At 44.5% G+C, this 25,721-nt stretch overlaps 1 protein-coding gene across 3 annotated transcripts in view; it reads left to right on the top strand.

The window, feature by feature from the left end:
• Nucleotides 1-25,721, top strand: part of GPM6A (glycoprotein M6A) — a 184,127-nt gene that overhangs the window by 76,983 nt on the left and 81,423 nt on the right. For 2 of the 3 annotated variants that reach the window (XM_079779071.1, XM_079779072.1), the window contains exon 2: nt 17,410-17,609. The exons of the other annotated variant lie outside the window; for it this stretch is intronic. In XM_079779071.1, coding sequence (XP_079635197.1) covers nt 17,573-17,609 — 37 coding nt within the window. In that variant the 5' untranslated portion in view covers nt 17,410-17,572. The remainder of the gene's footprint in view (nt 1-17,409; nt 17,610-25,721) is intronic. 3 annotated transcript variants of the gene reach the window in all.

Raw genomic sequence — 25,721 nt, 5'->3', positions numbered from 1 at the left:
GGTCTCGAGAGGGAATTAAAGAATGCCTACTTCTTCAGGAAGGTGTGCCCACAGAAACCTGGTTTCCAGATTGAAGGAAGGAGGGCCGTCCGGTGGGTGGTTCTGAATGAAGCTGTGGCAGTGGGGTGTTCCGCGCTCACTTGTGAGCATGTGTTAGACAGAATGTTCTAGTTCTTTTTCTCTGTCAGGCCAAACTGCCTCCTGCTGCTCCATGGGGTTGCTGTTTTGGTTTATGTCTTTCTCTCTATGTTCTAGGGAGCTTTTAAGCCAAAAAGGGAAACTCATTGATTGTTGGCTTTTACTTCTTATACAGCTTATATTAGCAACAAAAATATTTCAAAAATATTATTTGTTTTTGAGCTCCAAATGAAGCTCATGCAAATCGAATGCATTGAACTCACCTCCATTCCTTCATATGTAGGTTCAGTCACATCAAGGCTTCATTTTAGAGGTAGGGGATTAAACGAGTACAGAAGTGTTTTACAGGCGGGGCAAAGGCAGGTTTAGAGTGGTGAGTACTTGAAACAGAGTGTAGATTTGTACTATTAGTTATTAATTATTTTACTATTATTTATACAAGCAACTGGAAACCTACTTTTGCCCCAACCTGTATGTTAGTATGAATATAGTTGTTACATGTCTGAAATCCTTTTAATTTGATATTATGTATCTCAAGTTCTTGATATTCTGTGCAGTATCTTATTATATGGCTTTGTGAATTGCAATGTGATATAGCAGAATCAGCCCAACAGAGTTGGGTTTTATAGAAAGTCATGAAGAACAAACATGGAATAGGTTTACATGTGAGAATGAACATGGGCAGTCTTCATAGAGAAAATTGCTGTCATTGAAACCCCAAATGGACAAGTCAAGACAGGACCAAAATCAGACAAACACTGAAGGACAGTTCACATCTTTGGTTTTATACGGTGAAGAGAGAAAATGTTGCTAGTGGAATAAAAGTGATGTTGACAGTGGGTCAAGTGGGGCTCAGATGGCTTATCTTTGTGGGGTGAGGCATGTGAAGAATGGCTGTCTTCTCCACTAACCTTGGGGATCCCATGACCTCTAGGTTTGAGGTGAGAGAGATTTAGACCCACATAATTACATATTTGTCATATTAAAGAAAAAATATGACACTTATTAATGAGTGCATTCTGTACAAATTTTTTCTCAGATTGTCTTTAGCTTTGTTTTTATTTTTTAAAATATATTTTATTGATTTTTTACAGAGAAGAAGGGAGAGGAATAGAAAGTTATAAACATTAATGAGAGAGAAACATCAATCAGCTGCCTCTTGCACAGTCCCTAATGGGTATGTGCCTGCAACCAAGGTACATGCCCTTGACTGGAATTGAACCTGGACCCTTGAGTTCGCAGGCCGATGTTCTATCCACTGAGCCAAACCGGTTAGGACTAGCTTTGTTTTTAAATTGACCTTTGAAATAAACTGTTAAAATATCAAATTAGCTCTAGCTTACCTCTTTTTCTCCAGAATACGCTAGGCCCATCTGGAATTTGTGCTATAGTTTTACAAGATGTCCCCAGGGGGAGGAACTGGTTAAGTTATACTCAAGAACTTTCTGGATTGTTTCTTACAACTATGTGAGAATCTGTAATCATCTCAAAACAAAAAGTTTAAATTAGGTAAAATGACGTTTTCTAATTTTTCTAATTCCATCTTCTCAGGTAGATATGTTTATTCTTCTGTGTCCACTTAGCATGTAATGTTGGCGAGCATTAAAGGCCTCACCGATGAAAGGAATGCCGGTGATAGTGTCTCCCTTTCCATTCACACTGGGTTTCTGTGAAGGCCAAACTCAATCCTATAATGCCTTTAAAATCCATGATGTGGTACATACAGTTTCATTTTAGAAAATATATTTTTATTTTTATTATTGATTTCAGAGAGGAAGGGAGAGGGAGAGAAAGATAGAAACATCAATGATGAGAGAGAATCATGGATCAGCTGCCTCCCACATGCTCCACACGGGGATCGAACCCAGGCATGTGCCCTGACAGGGAATCGAACTGTGGCCTGCTGATTCATAGGTCAATGCTCAACCACTGAGCCACACTGGCTGGGCTGGTGCATATAATTTTAAGTAGCATTTAGATCTTAAATTATCTTACATAATTTAATGATAATTTGCCTTTGGAGAATCTTTTAAATTTAGGAAACTTTAGAAACATTATCCCCCAAAAGATCTCTGTGCAAAATATTGTTATTACCTTAGAGAAACAAAGCTATTTTCCAGAATTTTCTCAAGTGTTTTATATATGCAACACTAAATTCTAATATCTAGACGAACCAAGTATGAATGACTATGTGTAGCTTATATCATATTTTTGAATAAAAAAAAGTATTTTGGCTCCATGTGTATTCATGAGCAAGCACTCTGTATGTTATTGTAAAGCAATAGGACTTAACTGGGCAATTTTTAAAATGATGAGTTGAATTACAAATATGGAAGCTACAAAACATGTAGTTTGTAAGCAATGTGAATTGATGCTGTCCATTTTATTTCTGCATTTCCCAGAATCGGTAGAAAACCTGCTCATCTGCATCTGACTATTAAAAATGTTGGCTTCTTACCCCCGTTTTTAGAAAGGGCTAGCATGTTTTCACATGCGTAGTTATAATTTAGCATGAAAGATTTTTCCTTCTCTCGAAAATATTTTAGGGGGTTGGATGTGGCAGCAGTGGCGCATTGCGGAGGTGTGCTGGCCCTTTAATGCTCTGTTTCTGTTGTCATGGAAATAAGATTTTCAAGTAGGTTTATCTGTCTGCTTTGCTTTTTATAGATTCCCTATCAGTTTCAGTTGGTTTTGGACAAGCATCCTTATTCTTCAAATAAAACACCAATCTTTACTGGTTTTCGATGTTTTTATCAATACAATTTCTTAAAAACCTAGAAGGGGAGACTTCCCAGGAGTGTACATTAGATGTAGATCCTTAGCTCCTGGCTCTAAGGTGTAGGGTTTCTTTTAAAAGGAGGATAATACAAAACACAAAAGCACAATTCAATGCCAATTTCAAGCTTGTAAAATGCGATGTCACTTTCACCTGATTATTGGTTGTGTGAGTACAGTTTATACCGGGAAAGTTCTTGAACCATGAACAGAATCATGTAACTACTCGTGTTGCTCATTCAAGTCCTCACCTTGGCCCCCAGGTTCCTTTACAACTCAGCAGCTGCTTACTCTGGAATTCATTCCTAGAGAGAGATCTATTGGGTTTGGATATAGATTATGCCACTAACTAGCTGGGCAGCCTTGGAAAATTACTTCACCTATCTCTTTCTCTGTTTCTTTATCTGTAAAATGGGTTTAGTAACAGAGTTATTGTGACAGTGAAATGTTCTAATATATGGAGAGTAATTAGAACAGCAATTTGAGGCAAATAACTGCTCCCCCGATGTTGCGTCTGCCATTATTATCGTTCACCGTTCTCCACCACTCTCCCACCCATTCCTCAAGCACAGCACGCCTTTGGCCTCCTTCCGGCTTTGGCCTCCGGGTGTACCCTGAAGTTAGTAATGACACCTGTTTTCTCTCTCACCATAGCCTGAGACTCCCTTGACACGTATAAAACTTGGAAATTATATGTTTATTATAGAAGCGGCTTATTCTCTGTCCTTCTCCATGCCAAAGGGCCCCATACATATTTATTGAAGTAACAATTAACGGAGAACATTCATTCAAACTGGCCAGATACCCCCCCACACACACTTCCTAAATCACAGAGTAGATGTTTTAAAGGTAGAAATGAGCCCTGAATTTCCAAACGACACATCCTCCAATGCTCTGGAGACTTTGGCATGGTTAGGATTGTTGTTCATTGTGAGGGGACTCTCTGTTCTACTCGAGAGTTGTAGCTGCAGCTGCTTTCCAGCATCTGCCCTCAGACCTGACCACACGCTCGTGCTGGACGGGAGATGGCCACGCGGCCCTCCTCGGTGCTTCGGCCCCAGGAAACCATCACTCCGTGCGGGAGAAGGCTCGTGGCGATGGCGCTCAGGGAACCACGGTTCCCATGGCTTCCCCCTTTAGGAATCACCCTTTCCCTGCGGTTCTCAGAAGAGAGGATGGTGGAGTGTTGTTAAGCAGGGTCCTCTCCGGCCCGTCCAGATAAAGGTGCATGCCCTCTGTTGGCAGCGGAGACAGGAAGACACTCTGGAGGAGGCGTAAATAACAGCGAGGTGGGAATCCCCGGGCTCATCGCTTCGTCCTCTCGGGCGTGTTCCTAGAAACCTGTGGTCCAGCCTGGTCTGTCCCCCAGGGAGCAGGGGGAGCGGCACCGCCTGTTCTGGCGAAGTGCCTGTTGCTGTCCAAACACTTTGCCTGTTTGTTTAATCGTCGTGTTTGTTTTTAAAGTTGAGCTGCCAGATTTCCCGTGTACCCTGGACACAAGGTCATTGTCAGAGAGCGGAAGCATGGCGCTCAGCCTGGGACTTGCCTTGACTGTTCTTAACAGCGTCTTTCAACGGGGAGTGTTCTTACTCTTGATGAAGGCAGGATGATTCTCTGCCAGTGTGTCCTTTGTTTGGTTTTGCTTATGTTTCATGCAAAGTCTCTTTTTCACTTTAACATAGTAGAACATTTTTCTCTTTTATTGCATCTGGGATATTAGTCATAGCTGGAAAGGTTGTTCCCTTATCTAGACAACAGCGGAAGTCATCTATGTTTTCTTGTAACACATTTCATGCGATTTGCTTTCTTCTGACTCATTTGGAGTTTATTCTAGTGTGTTTATAATGTGTGGATTGAACTCAAAGTGGCTATCTTGCACCAACACCGTGTATTTAATATTTAAACGTCCATCCTCGTAAGGAGCCTATTAACCTTTGCCTTATCTTGAATAACCTTAAGTGAAATTCACTAGCAATGTTAAGATGAAAGAACAGTGGAAAATGATGCCTCAAATAGCTATTTATTTTGACTTATTTCTGAAGACAGACCTAGTATCGTGTATAGATCACATTTTCCAGCGCTTAGAAACACCATAGCTAACGGCCAGCAGGGGTAATGGACTAAATGTGGGTTGCGACGTAGTAACCGAGTCTACTTGTGTCTGCCGTAGTCAGTCCTGCTTCCTCGGAGTAGCACCTGAGTCTGCAGGGACCTGGCATTGGGTGCCGTAGGCAGAGAATAAAGTTGTAACGTCCTTACTTAAGGCTGTAGCATTTCATGTGTGGCTTTATTTCTATTTTAATTTTTCCTGAGGAAGTGGAAATATGGGTTTTCATTTCCAGAGATAAAGAACATTATGAGAAGAGCGGTTTTTTGGGGGGATGAGGGGGACGGCTTTAGGTGAGGGGAGAGCAGGCACCGGAGGTTTGATGTCTGAGTCTGCGGTTCCCACGGATGCCCACGATCTCCCTGCGAGACAGGCGGACCCATGAGCTGACTTCAGCGGGTCATTCCCTCAGATGCCAGGGAGACGCGTTTCACAAGTCGCCGCGGTCTGTGGCCTGGGTTACAAAGCACTGTGTGTCTGCACTGCATGGCGCGTTCAGCGTTCAAACAGTCTCCCTGTCGAAGCTTGGGTGATGCTATGGTGCTGGTTTCTCTTTTCCTGTGGGAGAAAGGGAACCATTTCAAAATGAATGAAAAGTCCTCATACACAGATCAAGACATGCTTTATTTTTCTCTCAACCCCTTACCTTGGAAAACACAAACACAGTCACTGATTTCACCATGAAAAGTCATTATTGGAAGTGTCTGTGTGTGTGTGTGTGTGTGTGTGTGTGTGTGCACGAAAGGCTTATCCAACATCCATTGAACAGCTTTCCTTTGCAAGGTGCTGTGCTGGCTGCTTCGTGGAATCAAAGAAAACAGGAGCTTGGCTCTTGGCCTAAGGTGCAGGCACTCCTCTATTGAAGAGCAGGTTTTACTTGTGGAATTTGTCCCGTCACCACGTGTGCTCTCAGGCTGAGCAGTCTCCCTTCTGCTCTGGCAGGACTTCAGACCCAGCCAAGCTGGGAATGCCGAGTAGGTACTCTAGTGCTTAGTTGTAGCCACAGAGATGGACGTGGCCACAGGTGACTGAGTGCTAACTGCCGGGGAAATAGCCACGTCTGTCTGTGACAGGAAGAGGGGTCCTCGGTCCTTTCTTCCCCAGACCAGCTCCTCCTGCCCCACCTCCCTGGACAGCAGCTTCCTCTCAGCCCAGGCTCAGAGCTCCTGTGTCCTTCTCAGCTCCCTTCTCCCGCACCTCACCGCACGCTCCTAGAAAGTTCCGTCACCGCTGCCTTCCAGATAGTTCCAGAATTTCACCATTTCTCAGTAACCCCACAGGCACCCTCCTGGTTCTACCCATCACCCCCCCTCCTCCTGGTTGCCTCCCTCCATGGTCCCCCCTCCGTGCACCCCCTCCCCACGGTCCTCCCTCCGTGGTCACCCTGCGAACCCCGATGTCACTGAGCTGCAGGTGGCGCCTTGAGAAGAACTGAGCATCCTGCCGCATCTCTCACTTTTGAAAGACTGTGGCCACCCAAGCACACAAGCAGGCAAGAATACAGCACTGAACCCGGCAGCTGCTCAGGGACGGTGGAGTCTTGACCTTCAGCTGAAGCACGTGGCCCCTCCCCCACACTGGGCCTGAAGCCCCCGGGAGGCTCGGGGACATCCCACAGCCCATGTCCTCTGCCCCGTGGAAGCCGGGCCATCGTTTTCGGACTAAAGGCCTGAGGAGTAAGGAAATCTCAGCACGTCTCGCTGGGGGGGGGGTGGTCCACGGTCACACTGGCAGCCCAGGGAGCGCCCCCCTCCGAAGTTGCCATGGGTGTCAGGCCCTGGTTACCTGGGACCATGTGAAGTGACACGGTGCCCGGTAGAGCTGGCTTCTCCCAAAGCACGCCCGCTCAGAGGCCTGGCCTGGCAGCACTTCTCTGGGCGGACGGCGGCACGTCCAGCCCGTTTCCTCATTTCTCATTCAAGACCCGTGAGGGCGGAAGGATGCTGCTCTCTGTCCTCTCCCGGCAGCTGCTGCTCGGTCCTGTGTGCTGCCTGGGCATTGCCGGCGTGAGGTGCCCACTGGGGACCAAACATTCTCGGTGGCTGTTGATGGGGAGAAGAGTTCAGATGGTCCCGGTGAGTCCCAGTGTCTGCCGTGACTCAGGCTGCTCTCGGGAGCACTGTGGGCACTCTCCGTCCCTCAGTCTCCTTGTTTGTTAAATGGGAACATGATGCACCTCACTTCTCCACTGAGAACACTGCGGAGCTCAATGAGACTTGGCTAAAAATATTCAATTGCATCTTCCTACCTTGCCTTATTCCAAAAAGGAGATCTGTTGGCTGGGAAGACATAGGCAGGAAGGATGGAAGGCTGCTTTGTGAGCTGGATTGAGGAAGTGGTGAAGACACCTAAAAACAAGACAACAACACAGACCGGCCAGCATGAGAGTGAGTCTCTGCATGTTGCTTTCCCACCTGCACATCTTCAGAAAGCTGAACGGAGCCCCCACGGCAGGGCCGCAAAAACACGCCATTGAGTCCGGGTAGAGGAAACAGCCACTACCAGGCCTGTAACCAAACATGTGTTCAATCTGGGTTTCAACCTGTGTGCTGGGAGGTGACACTCGGTCGGGGCACTTTCAGGCCTTGTTCCCTTCAGTGCTGATGGGCTGTCTGCTGGGTTTGCTGCGTGACGCGCGACCGCCACTGGGACCGCGCGCCACGGTAGACACGTCGAAGTAGCCACTGCAAATGTTTCCTGGTCCCTGACCTGCCCCCTGAGCCCATCTACTCGCCTGCTCCGTCTCCGATGGTCCCCGTCTGAGAGCGGCCCGGTGGCGCTCAATGGCAGCGAGAGCCCTGCAGCACAGATGCTATGCATCCTCCTGAATCAGGTCCCGAGGTTGACATCTGTTTCTTACAATTTCTTAGGTTGCTGTCCCCAGCAGAGTGCAGTCACTGGGCGTGTCCATGATACTGAGGGAGGAGTTGAACTTGTCAGAATCACTGCGTTTCCCACTGCTCTGTCCCTACTCTTCCGCTCACGCAGAGTTCTGTGGGCTCAGTGGGGAGTCAGGGCCGAGAAGGGCTCCGTAGGCCTGCGGACAGGCTTTCTATCATCTTTCCACCTTCTCTCTGCCTTTTTCAGTGGCCCACATTCCTACTCCATTTGTCTTGTCTCTCTAATTGCCTCCCTGGGAGTCTTTATCCCTCCTCAGTGTTCACCAGAAATTCTCGCTGAGGATAGGTTTGCCTTTGCATTGAACATCTATCCAGAGAGGACTTTCATCGTTGCTGCCCAGCCCCTCGGATCTTCTGGGAGCAGAACCTTCTCGCGTTGGGGGAAATGGTTCTCCCAATCAATTCTCCCACCTGTTGGAGTAATCCTTCCTTCTGGTGCTGCACGGAGGTGTGAACCTTGAGGTGGGGCGCTGTTGTCAACCATGATTCCTGCTGGCAGAAGAGTCTAGAATGGAGAGGCTGGTGTCAGGTGGCAGACATGGGAGAGGCCAGAATCCCTCCTTCTCACCCCTGTGGTCAGGCATTCTTGGGACCCATGTTCCCTGTCAAGACCTGCCCACTTTGTAGACAAACACCAGCAATCCCCTTTGGGTTCAGCTTCTTGGAGTTGGCTTTCCATCTTTTGCACCAAAAGAGCCGTGAATAACACACCCAGTAAACATAGTATTTACACATGAATAAATGCCGAAGTTTCGGTCATTTTTGGAGATTAGAAAATGGAGATCAAGATATAAAATCATGTAGTTTCTGTCACATACATTAACATTTTATAAAAAAACTAGCGTTCCCGTTGCAGGAAAAATCCTGCAATAGGGTTTCCTGCTGCACTCTACCCCGCCCCGCCTCCGCTCCTCCCTTGTCCCCCGGCCCGCCTTCTCCGCCAGCCCGCCCCGCTCTCCTTCCTTCTCCCCCGGCCCCGCCTCCACTCCTCCTTTGTCCCCCGGCCCGCCTTCTCTGCCAGCCCGCCCTGCTCTCCTTCCTTCTCCCCCGGTTCCGCTTCCGCTCCTCCCTTCTCCTCCCCCCGGCTTGCTTGCTTCTCCACAGCTTTGCTCCCTTCAGCATCTCTTGGCTTCTTTCTACACTGTCTTGATATGCAAATTAGCCGCCATCTTTGTTGGTGGTAATTTGCATACTCGTCCTGATTGGTTGGTGGGCGTGGCTTGGTTGGTGGGCATGGCTTGGGCATAGCAAAGGTGTGGTCAATTTGCATATTTGTCTATTATAAGGTAGGATGGAATAATACCCCAGTTAATGTTTCCTTCCTGATGTCCCAGCTGTCATTGGTTCTCGCCGGAGCCTATGGGAGGCTGGCGTGCTCTGTGAATTGTGCTTTGCTAGCACAATTTCTGATACATTATAAGAACTATGCTAATGATGTTGAGATGAAATCATACATTAGTATTATTAATTATAATGTAATAATTGTCCTCATACAAAATTCTTGGACTAGCCAGGATAATTTTTAGGAATTTTTTACATTACTTACTGTACCAGTTTGTTTTATACTCCTTGTGTTTATAAAGAAAAAAATGATATTAAGCTTCCCTTATACTGTCAGGTAATTTACTTAAATGGGAAAAACACTATCTTCTTATTTATTTGGGGTTAAGGTTTAAATCTTAAATACTTGTGAGAGGTCAAGATTAAAAATATTTCTAGAATCAGCTGGCCAAAGAATAGTGTGTGTGGTTTTGTTTTGTTGTTGTTATTGTTTATTTGTTTGTTATTAAATGAGTTGCTGAGTGCTTTGAGAAAAAGATTAGAAAGCCAGAATTTTAAGAAACAAACAAAGGAAAGTGGAGATGGGATTGACAGTGAAAACCAAGGGCGAGCCGATGCGGACACATCGCTGTGTGGCATCCGTGAGGTGCTGACTGTGTCGGGAACTCATCTAGAATTAAGATGGTAAATTGGGCCTTACGGTCAGAAATCAGACGTCCTATTCATGACTATTGAGAGCAATATTAGGAAGATGAAGTGAATGGAAATCAAATTTCAGGGGACCTCCTAGGCGGGGAGAGGATGGGAGAAGCCTGCCAGTTAATCTAATTAATACACAGATTTGCTTTGCAAACAGAGAAAGAGGCTGTTCCTGACATGGAGCCCAGCGGTGGAGGATTTTCAATTTCATGTGGAGGAATTTGTGCTTGATTCACTGGGGCATCGGTCTGTTCAAAATAAATTACTCCCTACAGTCAGTCACAAAGTAATCTAGACTCTGGGAATGCAAGCTTAGAGCTTTGAGCTTTTCTTTAAAAAAAATGTGCCAAAGGAGGTAATGTTACAGTAAACAGAGCAGCCATTCAAGGCCTTTGCAGCTTAGACCAATCATTTATCCTGGTTCTTTCTGGTGTCTTCGGGTTTAAGCATATAGTCTACGAGATTCAAACACCATTTCGCTTCTATCCAGTGAGTGTAATTTATCCAGAGTGTAGCTCCATAGGGAGTCGCAGTAATTAACTAAAGGGCATTTCTTTCAGCCACTCTGCCTGCTTGGAGAAAGCTAGCCTTAATTACTAGTTGACAATTAAAGGGCAAGTAAAAATAGGTGCTATATTATTTACAATAAAAAGAAATTATTGTGTAAGTTTTTAAAAGAATACATAAATAAGTGAATCTTACATTTCCAATTCAGGGGATGAATAAAAATCCCCAAACTAGATATAAAGGTGTTCAGCCCACTTTTTTTTCTTAGCCCCGTGAGCCTAGGATATATATGGGGTGACAGACAGAAATAAGTCAGGAAGTATATGTCAACAAATAAATGGCGAAGTAAGTCAGAAATAACGGAGATGCATGTGAAGATGAACAAACTCAGTAAGGACAGCAAGCGAGCACTGAGCAGCGGCATGGTGGGCCCAGGTATAACAGGAGCCTGTTTTAGGTGTAAATTCCTTCCGAATGGATGGAGGGCATGGACCCTACGGACAGAAGGGCCGCCTTGAACCTCAGCTCTCGCTCCTTAGTTGTGCGATCTTGGTAAAAGCATGTAAACCCTTAGCACCTCAGTTTCAATATCTGTGAAATGGGGATGATAATTGTATCCACCTCAGAGCGGTCTTGTGAAGATTAACCTGGCAATGCGTATAGTGTTTTTACAACAGTGCCTGGAACATCCAAAGGGTTTAGAGTAGCATTAGCCATCATTATCATAATCACCATCATCATCGTGACTACCATTATTATTATATACACTATGTACCACATAGCTATAATGTGTCAATAAGTAATGACTAGCGTGTGTATGTGTGTGTGTGTGTGTGTGTGTGTGTGTGTGTGTAACAAATGTGATATAGCAGACATGCCCACCTTTATACTGCCATCTTACTTATCTAGCTACACAAGAACAACTTTTAAATATATTTTTATGTCACTTATTTTCAGGGATTGATTAGTAAACACTTATTTTTTTTGCTTACCGAGTCATTTAAAGTAATAGGAACAATGAAAATTTGAGAGCTCCTGTTCAAATTTTGCTTCCTCATAGCTGTGGGACTTGTACAAATTATTTGCTTGTCAAAGCCTCAGTCTTGTCACCAATAACTGGGAACACCACTTATTTTCAGGGTTGTAAATCATCAGGAGGGTAAAAATGTGCCTAGCCTGCAGTGAGTGGCCACACAAATATTTGTTAAATATTATTGAACAAGAAGAGTTAAGCACAGTCCCTGGAAAGCTAGGCACGTCAACATCCATAGGTCTGTCCTCAGTCTGACTTCACCAGCCATGAGGGAGAAACAAGGGTGACTTATGGCATCTGCTCTCAATGACGGGAATACATATTGAAACAGCTTCCATATTGAAATATTAAAAATGAAAAATGGATGGTTCTTGGCAAATGTGAGTTGAAGACAGATGACCTTGACATTCAGGCGGTGGGGTAGAGGGAGGAAATAAAGCACTTCTCCCTCAGCATTGGCAGTAGCCAGCCTAGCATTTTATCGAGGACACTGCAGTGGGCTGTGCATGGGTGACTCGTGCGTCCGGCAGAAAACCATAAGGAATAGTTGCAAATGGAGGGATGGCCAGACTGCTCACAGCCAGAGGGAGCCCAGCATGAGTTCCAGGCCGTGAACCTGACAGTGAGCACTGGCGGCAGAGGCCTGGTAGGATGTAGGTGATTTGTGTCACTCGAAGACTCAAGTGTGTTGATATTCCTGGAGCCATGGTCTGTCATCCAAAGAGACCATATGCTGCCGAAACTGGTTTGGCTCAGTGGATAGAGCATCGGTCTGCAGACTGGAAGGTCCCAGGTTCGATTCCGGTCAAGGGCATGTACATTGGTTGCGGGCACATCCCCGGTGGGGGGTGTGCAGGAGGCAGCTGGTCGATGTTTCTCTCTCATCGATGTTTCTAGCTCTCTGTCCCTCTCCCTTCCTCTCTGTAAAAAATCAATAAAATATTTAAAAAAAACAACAACAAAGAGACCATATGCTGTTGCCAATAAAACTTTCTTGGGCGAACACTTGCTGGCCATTTCTGGTACATGCAGGCCTTAAGCGTATCTGTATTGTCTTTGATGAATGGAGAGAAGGTCGCAGTCAAAGGTCTCTTGCTCAGGACTAACACACCCCAGAATATCTTCAGATATCCAGCTCCCAAAAAGGGACAATGCAGAAGTCTCACCCCCACTGCGAGTCGGGAGTGGGGAAGGAAGTGCCTTTATTGGCTTGCCTGCTCCCCGCTGCCTTTCGGTCATTGGTGTGGATTACTGGTCCAGGCCATTGTGAGGAATGAGAGCACTTGTCTATCTGTGAGTAGTCTCCTCCTGGAGATAAGAATTTGTAGGTCACCTTCAATGATCTCTGGAAATGTAAGAGTTCACATATTTTTTCACTTGTGAAAGTGCTTGCAGGGGAATGTATAAGCAAGAAGACCAACATGCTTATTACAAAGCTGAGGAGACAGAGTCTTGTTTTTCCTTGTCATTTCTCTGTGCACCATATTGTGTAATCAGCTTTGCCTGACATGTACTTCCTCTCTCTCTCTCTCTCTCTCTCTCTCTCTCTCTGTCTGTCTCTCACTCTCTCTGTTCCTATTTATTTATTTTTATAGGCTTGTCATTTGCAATATCCAATGTGGTGTGTAAGGTTAGGCTTAGCTGATATTTCTAAATTATTAAACTTTAGTTCAAATGAATGGAAGAAAAAAAAAATCCATCCTTCAGCTGAGGTATAAGCTATGTCCATTGTCACTAAGGTAACACTAAGGCTTTATTCAGAAATGAAGGCAACCTGACATGACCTGCCTATGGCTGTGCTTAGTACTGAATGACTTATCTTGTCTGTGGGGGTGAGTGTAGAAATAGAAAGACCAAAATTCAAATCCCAGTTCTTCATTCACCAGCTGGGCCGCCGTGAGAAACTCGTTCAGCCTCTGAAAGTCAGATCAGCCTATGCCTTCCAGAAAAGCAAGAACACTTTCCCAGCTGTGAGCCCGAGAGCAGGCTCGCTCTCCTTGCTGTGGGCTCCCGTGGCTCCCGTGGCTCCCGTGGCTCCCGTGCCCGTGTTTTCGTAACAGTTTCACATGTCACACAGAATGGAGGCTTTGGACCTGCCTGTGCTGTTAGGCTGCAAACATTATCTCTCTTGCCTACAGCAGGTCCCTAGGCGTGTGAAAGCCTTGCGTTTTATCGAGGACAGCTGCAGTGGGGAGTTTGATGCGTCCTGCCGATACTTATGTTTAGAACATCCGTGGTCATTCCAACTCTTAATGGTCATTACAACTCTTAAGAGTTGGATGTTCTGTGAATCAATTGTGTTATACAATTGCACAATGCCAAAGAATGTTCTGCTACTTTGACCATTTAAAAAATTCAAGTGTTTGTGGTCATTTTGTCTCTTTGGGAAAATCCCATGTCAGTCCATTTCTGACCTAGAGCTTACACCAGCAGTAAAACCAACTAAGACACTTTTTTCTTTGGAGCTAGTGATGGATCTGTGTCTGAGACATTTGAGGAAAAGACCAGTTTTTACACAAGGCTCATGGTGGTTTGTCCTGTGTGCTATGTACTTGGTTCATATGACTGTTTCCACATGTCCTTTTTTCTGTGTCTGACCCACGGACCTTGACCATGGTTTTCCATTTCCCTCAGTTGATGCTGACTTTGAGATCCTCAGCTTGCTATTTGATCCATAGCTATGTTTCCTTGTCTCTATGTTGAACCTTGCTTGTATCACAAAGATGACTGATTATCTATTAGAGGAATATGTAGATATTTTCTTGGCTTATGTAATAAAATGTTTATAAAGACAAGATGAAGTGTTAGAGAAAGTGCCAACTCCAAATTAGGATGAATTAGGAGAAATGAGGACTTCCAACAGGTTGAGGTTTAGTGGGCAATGTGTCTTCTAGCTAACACAGGAAAATGGGGATATATATTATAAACATTTCCTGGACAATATTTGAAAGGGAAATTGTGATGAACATTTGTTACCATATTTTTAAGCTAGCTATTGAACGCATATTTTAAAATAAATGACTAAAAATAGAGGGGAATACAATGTGGTATAATGAAAAGAATGCTAGATGAGCCATCTTGTCATCTCATGTTACAGGTCTTGAAGGAGACCAAGAAGGAAAACATTGTCCATTCTTAAGGCTCATAGAGTAGCTTTTAGAATTCATAAAGTTGGTCTATAACACTGTCAATTGTTTCTCTTTCTTTTTTGTTTAATGTGTTTTTGTTGATTTTTAGAGAGAGAGGAAGGGAGAGGGAGAGAGAGATTTCTCAATGACAGAGAAATATCAACACCGATCAGCTGCCTCTTGCATGATCCCTACTGGGGATCGAGCCCACAACCCGGGCATGTGACCTGACCAGGAATCAAACTGTTACCTCCTGGTTCATGGGTCGATGCTCACCCAGTGAGCCACACTAGCCAGGACCATTTCTTTTTCTCACTAGTTTTCAGATAGTGGGTTGTTAAAAATATTATTAGTTCAAGACTTTAAAAAAGAACAATTCTAAAAATAACAAAAATCAACCACAGCAACTCAAAGAGGGGAGAGGAGAAGGGCAGTTCGTGCTTCACGGGGTCAGAGTCTCCCTGTGGGAGGATGAGAAGTTCTGGACACGGACGGCGGCAGTGGTGACAGTACCTGCTGCCCCAGGACTGTGCTCTGAGCCATGATCACAATGGTCATGTCATGTGTGTCGAGTGTGCTTGACCGCAACGGAAGACTTGACCTCGCTCTGATGGGTGGCTGCCATAGGAAGCTGCGTGCACACGTTTCTCTTCATGGGTCCATCTGGCTAGCATCTGAGGTGGTTCTTTGTACATTTAAACACCTGCATACGATGCTGTTGTCTCCTGTGGGTGACGATTTTGGCGTGGAGACGTCTGTCTTAGACGAACAGTGGGTCACTATCGGAACCGGGTGCTCGGCTGCGGTTTCCAGGAGGAAAACAAGTCACGGCTGCTTTTCCCCTGGTCTCGCCCCGTGCCTTCCCATCCCTTCCGTCCCCCTTCGCTCCCCCCTCCTGTGCGGGGCGGGAAGAAGGCCGAGGCCCAAGGCTGGAGCTTGAAGCTGCTGAGACACTCGCGAGGACAGAGCAGCAGGAAACACGGCCTCGCCCACAGCCTCAGACAGGACGTCGCGGACATAGGTTGCGAGACTTCCTTGGTCCTTGACTGGCCCATGCCTTGGTGTGCCCAGGTCTCAGTTTTTCCAACGTAAAATGGGAGGAAATAGCATTTTCCCTGTTTCTTTTTACCAACGGCTCCATACACACGCACGTGTTCTGTAGGTTGTAAAGTGCTCTAAGAACTTAAAGTGGCTTCGTTTCTATTGCTTTGCCTGTTAATGGTCTGTTTCACTGGTGACCTGTGAGGTATGCTAGGCGCAGGGCATGTCAGGAGGAGCGCGCGGCCTCTGCAGGGGGCAGGTGGGGGGAGCTCAGCTGCATGTGGCCGGGGCTCGGTGCCTTCCTCCCGGCCCCTGTCCTGAGCAAGCGGGCCTCTCACCAACCCTGGGGTGCAGAGCGACTAGGTTTCCGATTTATCTCAATTATCCTTACCTAGGGGCTCAGCTCAGCTGACCAGAGAAAGCAAATGCAGGTGATTACAGAATCAAGAAGATGAGCCATCCTTTGATGAGAAACCCCGAGAAAGGAAATGGAATGTTGCACAAGAAGTCTCTTCTAAACAGTTGCTTTTGTAATGATTTAGAGGATGATGTGTAACATGCTACTGACCCACTTTTTAAAATGTATGTGAAATATAGTCTGTAATGCCGGGAACACATATGGTAGATATGCTTAGGCTGTAAAGTGTTTTTGATGAAAGGGAAGGAATACAGTGTGCCTGTGTGCATGCGTGTGTGTGTGTGCATGCGTGTGTGTGTGTGTGCATGTCTGTGTGTGTTTCTCTGTGTGCTTGCTCAGCGATGGAAACAGAGACAGGGATTCTTCCTCCTTCAGGTCCCAGCGAAGGTCTGCTCCCGCTGAAAGAGACGCTGTTTGTCTTCTCACTGCACCTCTGTGCAGCGTGGGGCCTGGGTCCTGCCCTGCCACTCAGGGGCTGCAGCACAGATGCGAGCTTCTGGCCAGCCTGCGAGGCTGGGATTTGCATTCCAAATCAGGCTGCGGAGCCCATTATCAATGGCTTAGCCCCTTGTTCCTTCTCTAGAATTTCTTCCTCCGCCTTCCCCAGGAATGACCCTGAAACAATTCTCTTTCAAGAGATTCCCGTTAAAATCAGCAGTTCTGGTGGGCTGTGATCAGAACAATAAATGACAAAGACAGCGATAGATGCTTTTATGGGATATTGGGGGTTTTCTCCCTTTCCTTGAGGAGTCTCGTGGCACTGAGGAAAAATAATTACTTAAAACATACCTTTCAGGCTTAAAGATTTATACTTATTCTTTTGAAAGCCGTATCATTCTATATCCTTTTAAATCTGAAAGGTGTGAGCTTACACGTCCTCTCGTAATAATAACCCTTTGCAGACTAGCCCTGGCGATGGTATAACTGTATGCTTTGGGGGCACTCTTTAATCAAATTAACTAGCTCCTGAGTGAGGGGGAGAAAGGAAGACGCCTTTTGCAAGGTATGGGTCTGGGGAAGCCACTCCTGCCGCATTGAGAGGGACCGGCTCTGGGCTTGCCCACTGTGGTGCGAAGGGGGGTTCCGGGTGGTGGTCTGCTTCCTGTAGGAGGCCACCCCTCCGTCTGTTCGCAGCTCAGCCTGCTTCCCATTTAAAGCCCAGAATTCAATACAGCCCTCTCTGCCTTTCCCCCAATTTAAATGCAAAGCGAGGCGTATGAATCATAGAGTCCCCGCTCCTGGGATCCAGACCAGATTTCCCCCCAAAACTCTCAGGCTGCTTGCGTGCCTCCCTGCCTCCAGTCCTCCACAATGGGCAGCTTTGAGAAGAAAAATTGATAATCTTCACGGAAGAGTAATTTGAATGAAATTGCACTTGACAGCCTGTCTCCAAGCAAACAGGAGGCGCGAGGAGCCGGGCTCAGCTCCGGGGGCTTGGAGCCTCTGCTGTCGGAGCCTCCCAGGAAGGAGAGCCGCCCGTCCCCCAGCATCTCATTGAGCTTCTGATTAATTCCGGGGACCAGACTCCACAGAAGAGCGGTGGCCATGGAGGAGAATATGGAAGAGGGGCAGACACAAAAAGGTACTGTGCTGGCGGGCTTCCTCCGGAGCAGGCATTGTGCTGAGCTCCCTGTCTGCTTTAGGCACTTGCCAGGAGGGTGTTGCTCCCGGGCGGGCATTCCGGTCCCCTCTCCCTGGCCTCGCTTGCAGGCCCCTCTGGCTGCGCGGTTGCCATGATTGCGAGTCCCAGGGAGCTGTCAGGTGGCAGGGATGCGAGCTTTGCGCTGTGGCCGAGGACTGTTCTTTAGACCCGTCTTGGTGAACCTGTGTTGGGTGCATGTTTTCATGCTTGGCGAGCTGGGGCCAGGGATGCCTGGTGTGAGCACAACGCAATCTTTGGCGCTGGTCGTACTTAGATGAGACATCTGGTGATGTAACCCTCCTCGATACCTCATCTCCTAGAACAAAGACCAGGAGTCTGTTTATCCCGGTTTGGTGGGGACACCTGTTTTAAAAATCTTTTTTTTTTTTTTTGCATGTTTGCGGTTAAAATATAGATGAAGCCACGGCTCGCCCGTTTCCAGAGGGCACCGACGTTAGGTTTTCCTGCCTACGGACCTGGCTGTCGTCACCTCTGAGTGACACACGCCACGGGGTCTTCTGATGCTTTGTTACGCCTGTGTAGGTCCATCTGCCCATGTACGTTAACGGGAAACTGTCATTTTTATAGGTTGAGAATGGGCAAATATTGGCAATTTAAAGCGATGCAAGCACCCCTGAATTTGTGTGCGCTGAGTGGTGGCTCTGAAGGGACCAGCTTCACCCGGGGGAGCCGCGCTTCCCTCGTGTCTGCGTTTGGGCTTATGTAATGTCACAGGGAACGCTGTGTGTCCTTAGAATGAAGCAGGAACACAGGCAACACATACATGAAGGCAGTATGCAAGAGTAGTCTTGAAAGGATCCAGGGATCAAATCTGATTTCGCATGTGTATAAATGCATTATTTTAGAAAATGCCATATTTTACATGATAAAACAGCCAGTTTGGAAGCACAATATAGTGATTTTATTATTCTGAGCCATTCAGCTTTGCTGGGTCTCTTACACACATGCGCGCGCGCACACACACACACACACACACACAGAGTCCATGACAATAAGTACATAAGGATTTTACATAAGCCATAGAGGGAGCTAATAAATAAGCCCGTGCCTACATTTTTGTCATTAGCATGCTTGTTAATGACAATCTGTACTATAAACAAAATAACCTACAGAGATTCCGTGTGATCTATCTGTTAAATGTAAAAAAACACACACATAAAAAAACCTCAACTACCTCTATCATATGAACAAATAGCTTAAGTGTTCGTCAGTGATTTGAAATGGTGAGTTTTCATGGTACGTTCCATCCTTAAGAGGCAACTCCATGCCTGTTTTACTTTAAGAATAAAATACTTCAATATCTTTTTATTGCACATAATAAGATAGCTTTTTGGCTAGTCAACTTCTTTAAAGGAAGATAAGCTGATAATTTTAAATAGAAAGATGCTATTCATTACACTCAATAAAACCTTGAGATAAATCACAGATTGTGGTAACAGGTTGAATGTGTCTGAGCAAGCCTTGGTAGATGCCGGAATGAAGAAAAATGATGTAATTAGTTGTTATTTTTTTCCCAGGGAGCATTGACAGTCTTTCCCCTGTGGGGGTGGAGACAGCGGTGATGTGATGGGGAAGAGACTGTCGCAGTGGGCTCTTCTTAGCATTAAGATGTGCGCACTTACATCAGGAACAGCAGTGGAAAACAATTTTTAAAAAATTATAAGAAAAAAAATTTGTATCATGGTCTATAAGTATATAGAGATATACAGTTAAAATATCTCTGATTACGCTTTTTTTCATATTTGAGAAGAAGATGATTTAATTCTCTCCACACCTGGTCGTCTGTTCCTCTCAACTCTGCCTGCGATGCCGTTTCTCTGTAACTCTGTTGTTGGGAAGTTGTCTTTGAATATTAAGGCTTCCTCTGCATCCTGATGGGATCTAAGTTGGAGGAGCCACCTGACAAGCAGGTGGGCTCTCAGAGCTTGGCCAGGAGTCTGGGTGGACAGGTTGAACGGCCCATCTGCTTTCAAGGGGAGCAGTGCTTGGCGTCAGCTCCTCTCCTGTTTTTCTGAACCTGCACAGGCTTTTCTTAAATAATAGTTCAGACACCACACAAGGTTCTTCCATCTGAAAGAGGCTTCCCCCCCACCCCCTTTGCAATTAAAGCCTACTCTTCCCTGTTACAAATGGGAAGGACTCAAATCCATGTCAGTGCTTACCCAGATCACCTTTCAAATCCAACCAGAATGTAAAATGGAAGCTGACAGTCTCATACACACACTTAAAATAACAGAGTTGATGCTTAAGAGCTCTAAAAGGTCTTTCATAAGGAATATCTTTCTCTTCATAATGAGATTTCCCTACCCCACTTAATCTGTAAAAGGCAATTGATGGCCGTCCTAACAATTACCCTAATTTAACTATATGTGCTCAGCCTGGGAGAGAGGATGATTTACAAGTACGGTGACTTCACAGCCACTGCTTATGAGCCCCGGCCTCGGTGTGACGCTGCACTGGGGTCATTGCTCTGTCTCTCCATTCATTTCTGCCCCCCTCGCCTAAGGTACAGATCTATCTCGTCACACTGAGTGGGAGTCTAGTCTTTAAGAAGCATATGTTCTTGGTAAAACATGTCTTCTAAATGAAAGCCAATTACTTTATCTTGTGTTCAACCAAAGCAACTGTGTTCTGGTTTGGAGGGAAAGAGAAAAAAAGAAAAGCAGCTGTTTTGAGCATGGCCCTTACGTATGGCCACCATAAACCTAGCATCATGGGCATCAGAAATTGAGATATGTGGTCACCAAATCAGGACAACAAGGGCCCCACTTAGAAGGTTTGGCAAGGTCCATGAAGAGGTCTTTAAAAAGATGTAAAAAGGTCTACACTTATGACTTGGAGACATGTGATTATGTCTGAAACATGAAAATTATTTAAGAGTGTCTGATCATTAGTGAATGCATGTTCTGGCCGCCTGGGAAGTATGTGACACCATAGATAACCTCAGTGATAGTGTTTCAAAATTAAGAGGAGGTCACCAAGGTAGGAATCAATGATCAATGATCAGAATTGATCAAATTATATAGACGTAAAGGAGAAAAAAATATGCACAGAAAGAGCTCTCAAGCTGGAATCTTCATAAATTGACCAAACTGTCCCAAAGAGCCAGAAACTTCATTGACCTCATTATTGAACGTGAACATCCTATGAAGCAAGCTTCAGAATTCCATCTTATGTACGGAAATTTTCTGATCAGCCCAAAAGATAATGTACGGTGTGACTCGTCGTGTTTTTCTAGCGTGATTAACCAGGCATATGAATTTATGTCTTCAACTTCTCAGGATGAGCAGTCAGCCACTGACCTCTTCTCCAGCACATTCCCCAGGGAAGCAAGGCTCAGTGACCCTTCAGGGCTGGGTCACTGGAGGAAGGAGAAGATCAAACTTGGTGTGAACCGGGCCAGCTTGTCCATCTCAACACCCAGCACAGAGCCACCTGTTCGTGGTCATTATTCATCCTTAGACCAACACCACTAACACATGTCATGGCAGCATATGCTTACCTTTGAAAACCAGCAGGAATATCTAGATGAAAGGACATTGGGTCTTAATGTCTATCTCATATTGACAATACTGTACAATTAAATTTGAGTGTCTGCTCATAAGTACTTGCTTTACATTTTACATTCTACATTTATATGCACACATCACTATAAAGGAGTCTATTCACAAAAACATGTGTATCATATTTAGGGGCTGATTGAAAGTCCTTTTGAACATTTTTTTGGACCAGGGTTATTTTTGCCTTGAAAGAGGACTTTGGTGCCTCACCCTTCCTTAGCCAGACACCATCCCTTGGAGAGACCCCACTATAATAAAGGAGAAGGGAGACGCTTTGGCTCCATGACACCAGATGCAATTGGTCAACCTAGATTGCTCAGTGATTCCAGTGCCAGACAGTGGCCTGAGGACTTGACATAAATTAACTCATTGACTTTTCACAATGACCTTAAGTGGTTCTAATATTGAGGAAGCTAAAAAATCAAATAGATTCATTAACTTGACCAGAATCCCAGAGTAACAAGTATTAGAGCCTGGGTTCCATGCAGTCAGACTAGACTAGGGCCTGACTTTTAACAATACACGGAGCTTCACCGGACATCAGACATCGGTAATGGCTTGCCTGCCGCACCCCCTTCTCAGTGACTCTGCCTCATCCACACAGGTCTACTGCAGGAGTCAGCTGCACTCTGTAATTTATGGCTGCATTCTTTATCACCTGCGCTGGCTTTTTTGGCCAGCTGTGCACAGCCTTACCAACAGCAGCCAATCCCTAGGTGAGCCTATAATCTTGGCTCAAAAGAAAAAAAAAAAAAAAAAGAGCTGGGTCTATGGGACTCCTTTCTTGAGAATTGGGAAAAGATGATTCTCGGTAGCCCTGACAGTCTCCTCATTCCTCCATATATTCTTATAGTGACCATGCTGCCCATCCTCAGGTAATCTGAGTGAATCTTTGTTCTTTGCAATCAAAAGACCCCAATAAAAGACCTCTTCATGTCCAGATTCTGTTAGCAGTCTTAGGTAAAGAGGCTTAATGTTAAGAACTTTCCCCCCAAGTTTAACCTGCAAAGGGGAAGCTGAACCAAATGTATACTTACTGTGAACTTAAATCTAAACTTGACACTACCTTATAACACATTCTAGGTGATTCCTAGACTCAAATAATTAGTTTACCCTAAAGCCACTACCTACCAGTAACTAAGTATTGGTAGTAAAATATTTTGAGCACAATTGCAAAGAAATTAAAGAACCGGAATGACTCAAAGTGTCTGCTTTATTAACAGAATTAGAAACTTTAATAGCATGCTATTGAAATCAATAGACCAGTGGCTAGGAAAATAATAACAACATCAAAACGATTTGAATAACCATAGAAATGGAAGAATTAGCCTCCTTTTGCTTCTTGGATATTGGCTACTTACAGACCTGTGGAAAGGAGGACTTGTCTTGTTTGTCTAGTGCCATGTGGACAAATTTCACTTCAACCATCTTGTCACCCGCCACCTGACAATATTGGATGACAAAGCTGGACGAGACGGAGATTCAGACTGTGTGCAGCGTTTCGGAGAAACCAGTCCCACCATTTGCAGCTGTGTTCCTACTTGCATGCAGTGCTGGGCGCTAAGGAATGAGCTCATGCTGTCACCAGGGTGGTTCTGACACTTGTCAGTGAGGAAGATTAGGTGTGTTTTTCATAAAATTTAACAGAGATTCCAAGAACTTCTGCATTGCTCTGGTTATTGTGACTTCTGTGGTTTAGATAATAATGATTTAGAATTTTTTTATCTTATATTTTCACTGGATCAGTTGCTAATTATTTTTTTTTATAACGTTGGTGCTATTTGTCTCAGCAATCCAAAATGCTTCATACACGTTCTATCATCTTGTTAGGATAAAGCGTGTGTGTGTGTGTGTGTGTGTGTTTAACAATATCATTAAAATGAGTGTATTCATCTTTTAGAATGAAAGTGCTTGATATAGTTGCTTCATGAACTCTTTGAATTGAGACTTAAACACTTAGGGAGACTGAGAAGTTCGGTGCTGTAGACTGAGATAGTCACGCAGAACGTACGTACAGTGATGACTACAAGATGGTTCTTAGAAGCTAATCATTCTTAGAAGTTAATCCCAGAGGTAACGGCACATGTGGGATTTATGAAGCGCAGGAAGTACGTCCAGTGTCCATTTTGGCCTCCATTTCCCTCTACACATACACCCCTCCCCCGTGCAGAAGGTTTGACAATTTTCTTTTCCGTATCCAGGGCAGACTGCCTGGCTGCGCTTCAAATCCCTTTGGACAGCGTCCACACGAACAGGTGGCACAGCTGTGGATTAGCTGACAATGTAAAAATAAGTCTTGTTTTCCCCTGAGCTCTCTCTCCACTTCGTGACCATTGTCTCAGAGAGTCTTAATCTGAGGGCAACTTCCTCCTTTGTCTGTGAAAATAAAAGGAAAGAACAACAGAAGATTATGATTTGTTTTCTCTTAAGTTGTGAGTGGGAAATTTGATGTGGGTCACAAATGAAAGTCAGTGGAGTTCACGGGGGAATTACGTTACAACGTGAGAAGACCCGAGGTCAGAGGAGAAAGGAAGTGTGGCTGTTGGCTTCTAAACGAGGAACGTGAATATATATCAGCAACGTTGGAACATTGCTGCTGTGAATAACTAGATAGCTGCTCAAAGGAAGAACGACATTTTGACACATAGTTTAAATGGCTGAATGTTTTGGGGCTTAACTTATGTTATATGAGAAAGAGTCATCTTTTCATTTACCTGCCTCTACAAAAGAGTGATTGGATGGAATCTATTCCTGAGAATTATGCTAAGAATACCAAACATATTGTTCACATTGCCTCCCATCATGGAACATGCGTGCTTTTATTATTATTATTATTATTATTATTATTATTCTCAAGTACAAGTGAAGCAATTGAAAATTTTGGCTAATTATTATTTTCCACTAATAATAGAAATTTCAATGTTTTGGCAAACAACTTATCTGTTATTTTAATGTAATTTATTTCCCCCATTAGAAGGATTCTTTGAATGAATGAATGAGCTATTCTTTCTTAATAAAATAAAATCTGGAAGAAATATTTTATAATCATTTTTATTTTTATTGTTACTTGATGAGAAAAAAAAAGTTCTAGTAAATAATTCAAATAAGAAATAGTACTTGGTCAGATTCCTTTCCCCAAAGAACCATTTCTTCTCAATTTTTTGTTGTTGTCAATCCCCATCTGAGGATATTTTTTCCATTGATTTTTAGAGAGAGGGAGGGAGGGAGGGAGGGAGGGAGGGAGGGAGAGAGGGAGAGAGGGAGAGAGGGAGAGAGAGAGAGAGAGAGAGAGAGAGAGAGAGAGAGAGAGAAACATCAATATGAGAGGGACACACATAGATTGGTTGCCTCCCAGAGGAGCCCTGACTTGGGCCTGGTATCAAACCTGCATCCCAGGTAAGTGCCCTTGACTGGGGATTGAACTCGAGACCTTTTGCTCCTCTGGCCAATGCTCTAACCATTGAGATAAACTGGCCAGGGCTCTTAAATTTTTGAAACACCTCCCCATATCACCTTTCTTATATGAGTGGATATTGATTTTCATTTTTAGTAGTCTATACTACATCACATTTGCACTTCAATTTAGTGATTGCACATCTAAACCATAGGTAGCTCCCTTTACTAACATGATTTTGTTTTCATGGAAAATAGTAAATACAGGTTGAGGCAAAAGTAGGTTTATAGTTTTTTGTATGGAAAAATAATATAATAAGTAATAAATAAGAATATAAGAATAAACTATTTTGTGTACTCAAAACTGTAAAGCTATGTTTGCCAAACCCTGTACAATAGCCAATATTTAAAAATCCAGGCACTTTCCTAAGCATTTCATATTAAGTATCTAGTGTCATATATGTTAATAATAATAGATATTGATTATACTTTTCTTATAAATTTTAAATGTTCTTTAACTTTATGGGCACACTATTTAGTCAGGGGATATTTAGTAACTCAAATCTAACCTCACACAGTTATCTAGACAACACAGAGAATTTTAACTTAATGAAATGACTTATTATAACTTAATAAACTTTATTTCATTTCTGAGAACAAAATGTGTCTAGTTAGAAAATAATTTTTCCCCATAATATAGCATTTAAATTCAAATTTTGGAATTCTAGACTTAAATTTTCTTTCAGTGGTAGTAAAGAATTACATTTATTTTTAATCAAACACCTCTACGAATTTTGCAATTTAGAATCAATTTTTAAAACATAGGGTTGAACATGGTTTGAGCACTGAACTTTTAGCTGTGACTTTGAACATGGTTTGGGAAGGTCTGACTGTCTGAGGTAGTGCTCTTATGTTACCAAACCTAGATTGACTTAATGGTTTGTTATAACTCAGATATTTTTATGACTAGAGGCCCAGTGAATGAAAATTCATGCACTGGATGGGGGGGGTCCCTCAGCCCGGCCTGCCCCTCTCACAGTCCAGGAGCCCTCAGGGGTGGGAGGCAACCCGGCGATCA

The sequence above is a fragment of the Cnephaeus nilssonii genome, assembly GCF_951640355.1.
Source record: "Cnephaeus nilssonii genome assembly, chromosome: 8".
NCBI classification, from domain to species: domain Eukaryota; kingdom Metazoa; phylum Chordata; class Mammalia; order Chiroptera; family Vespertilionidae; genus Cnephaeus; species Cnephaeus nilssonii.
This window is presented reverse-complemented; position numbering and strand designations above follow the sequence as displayed.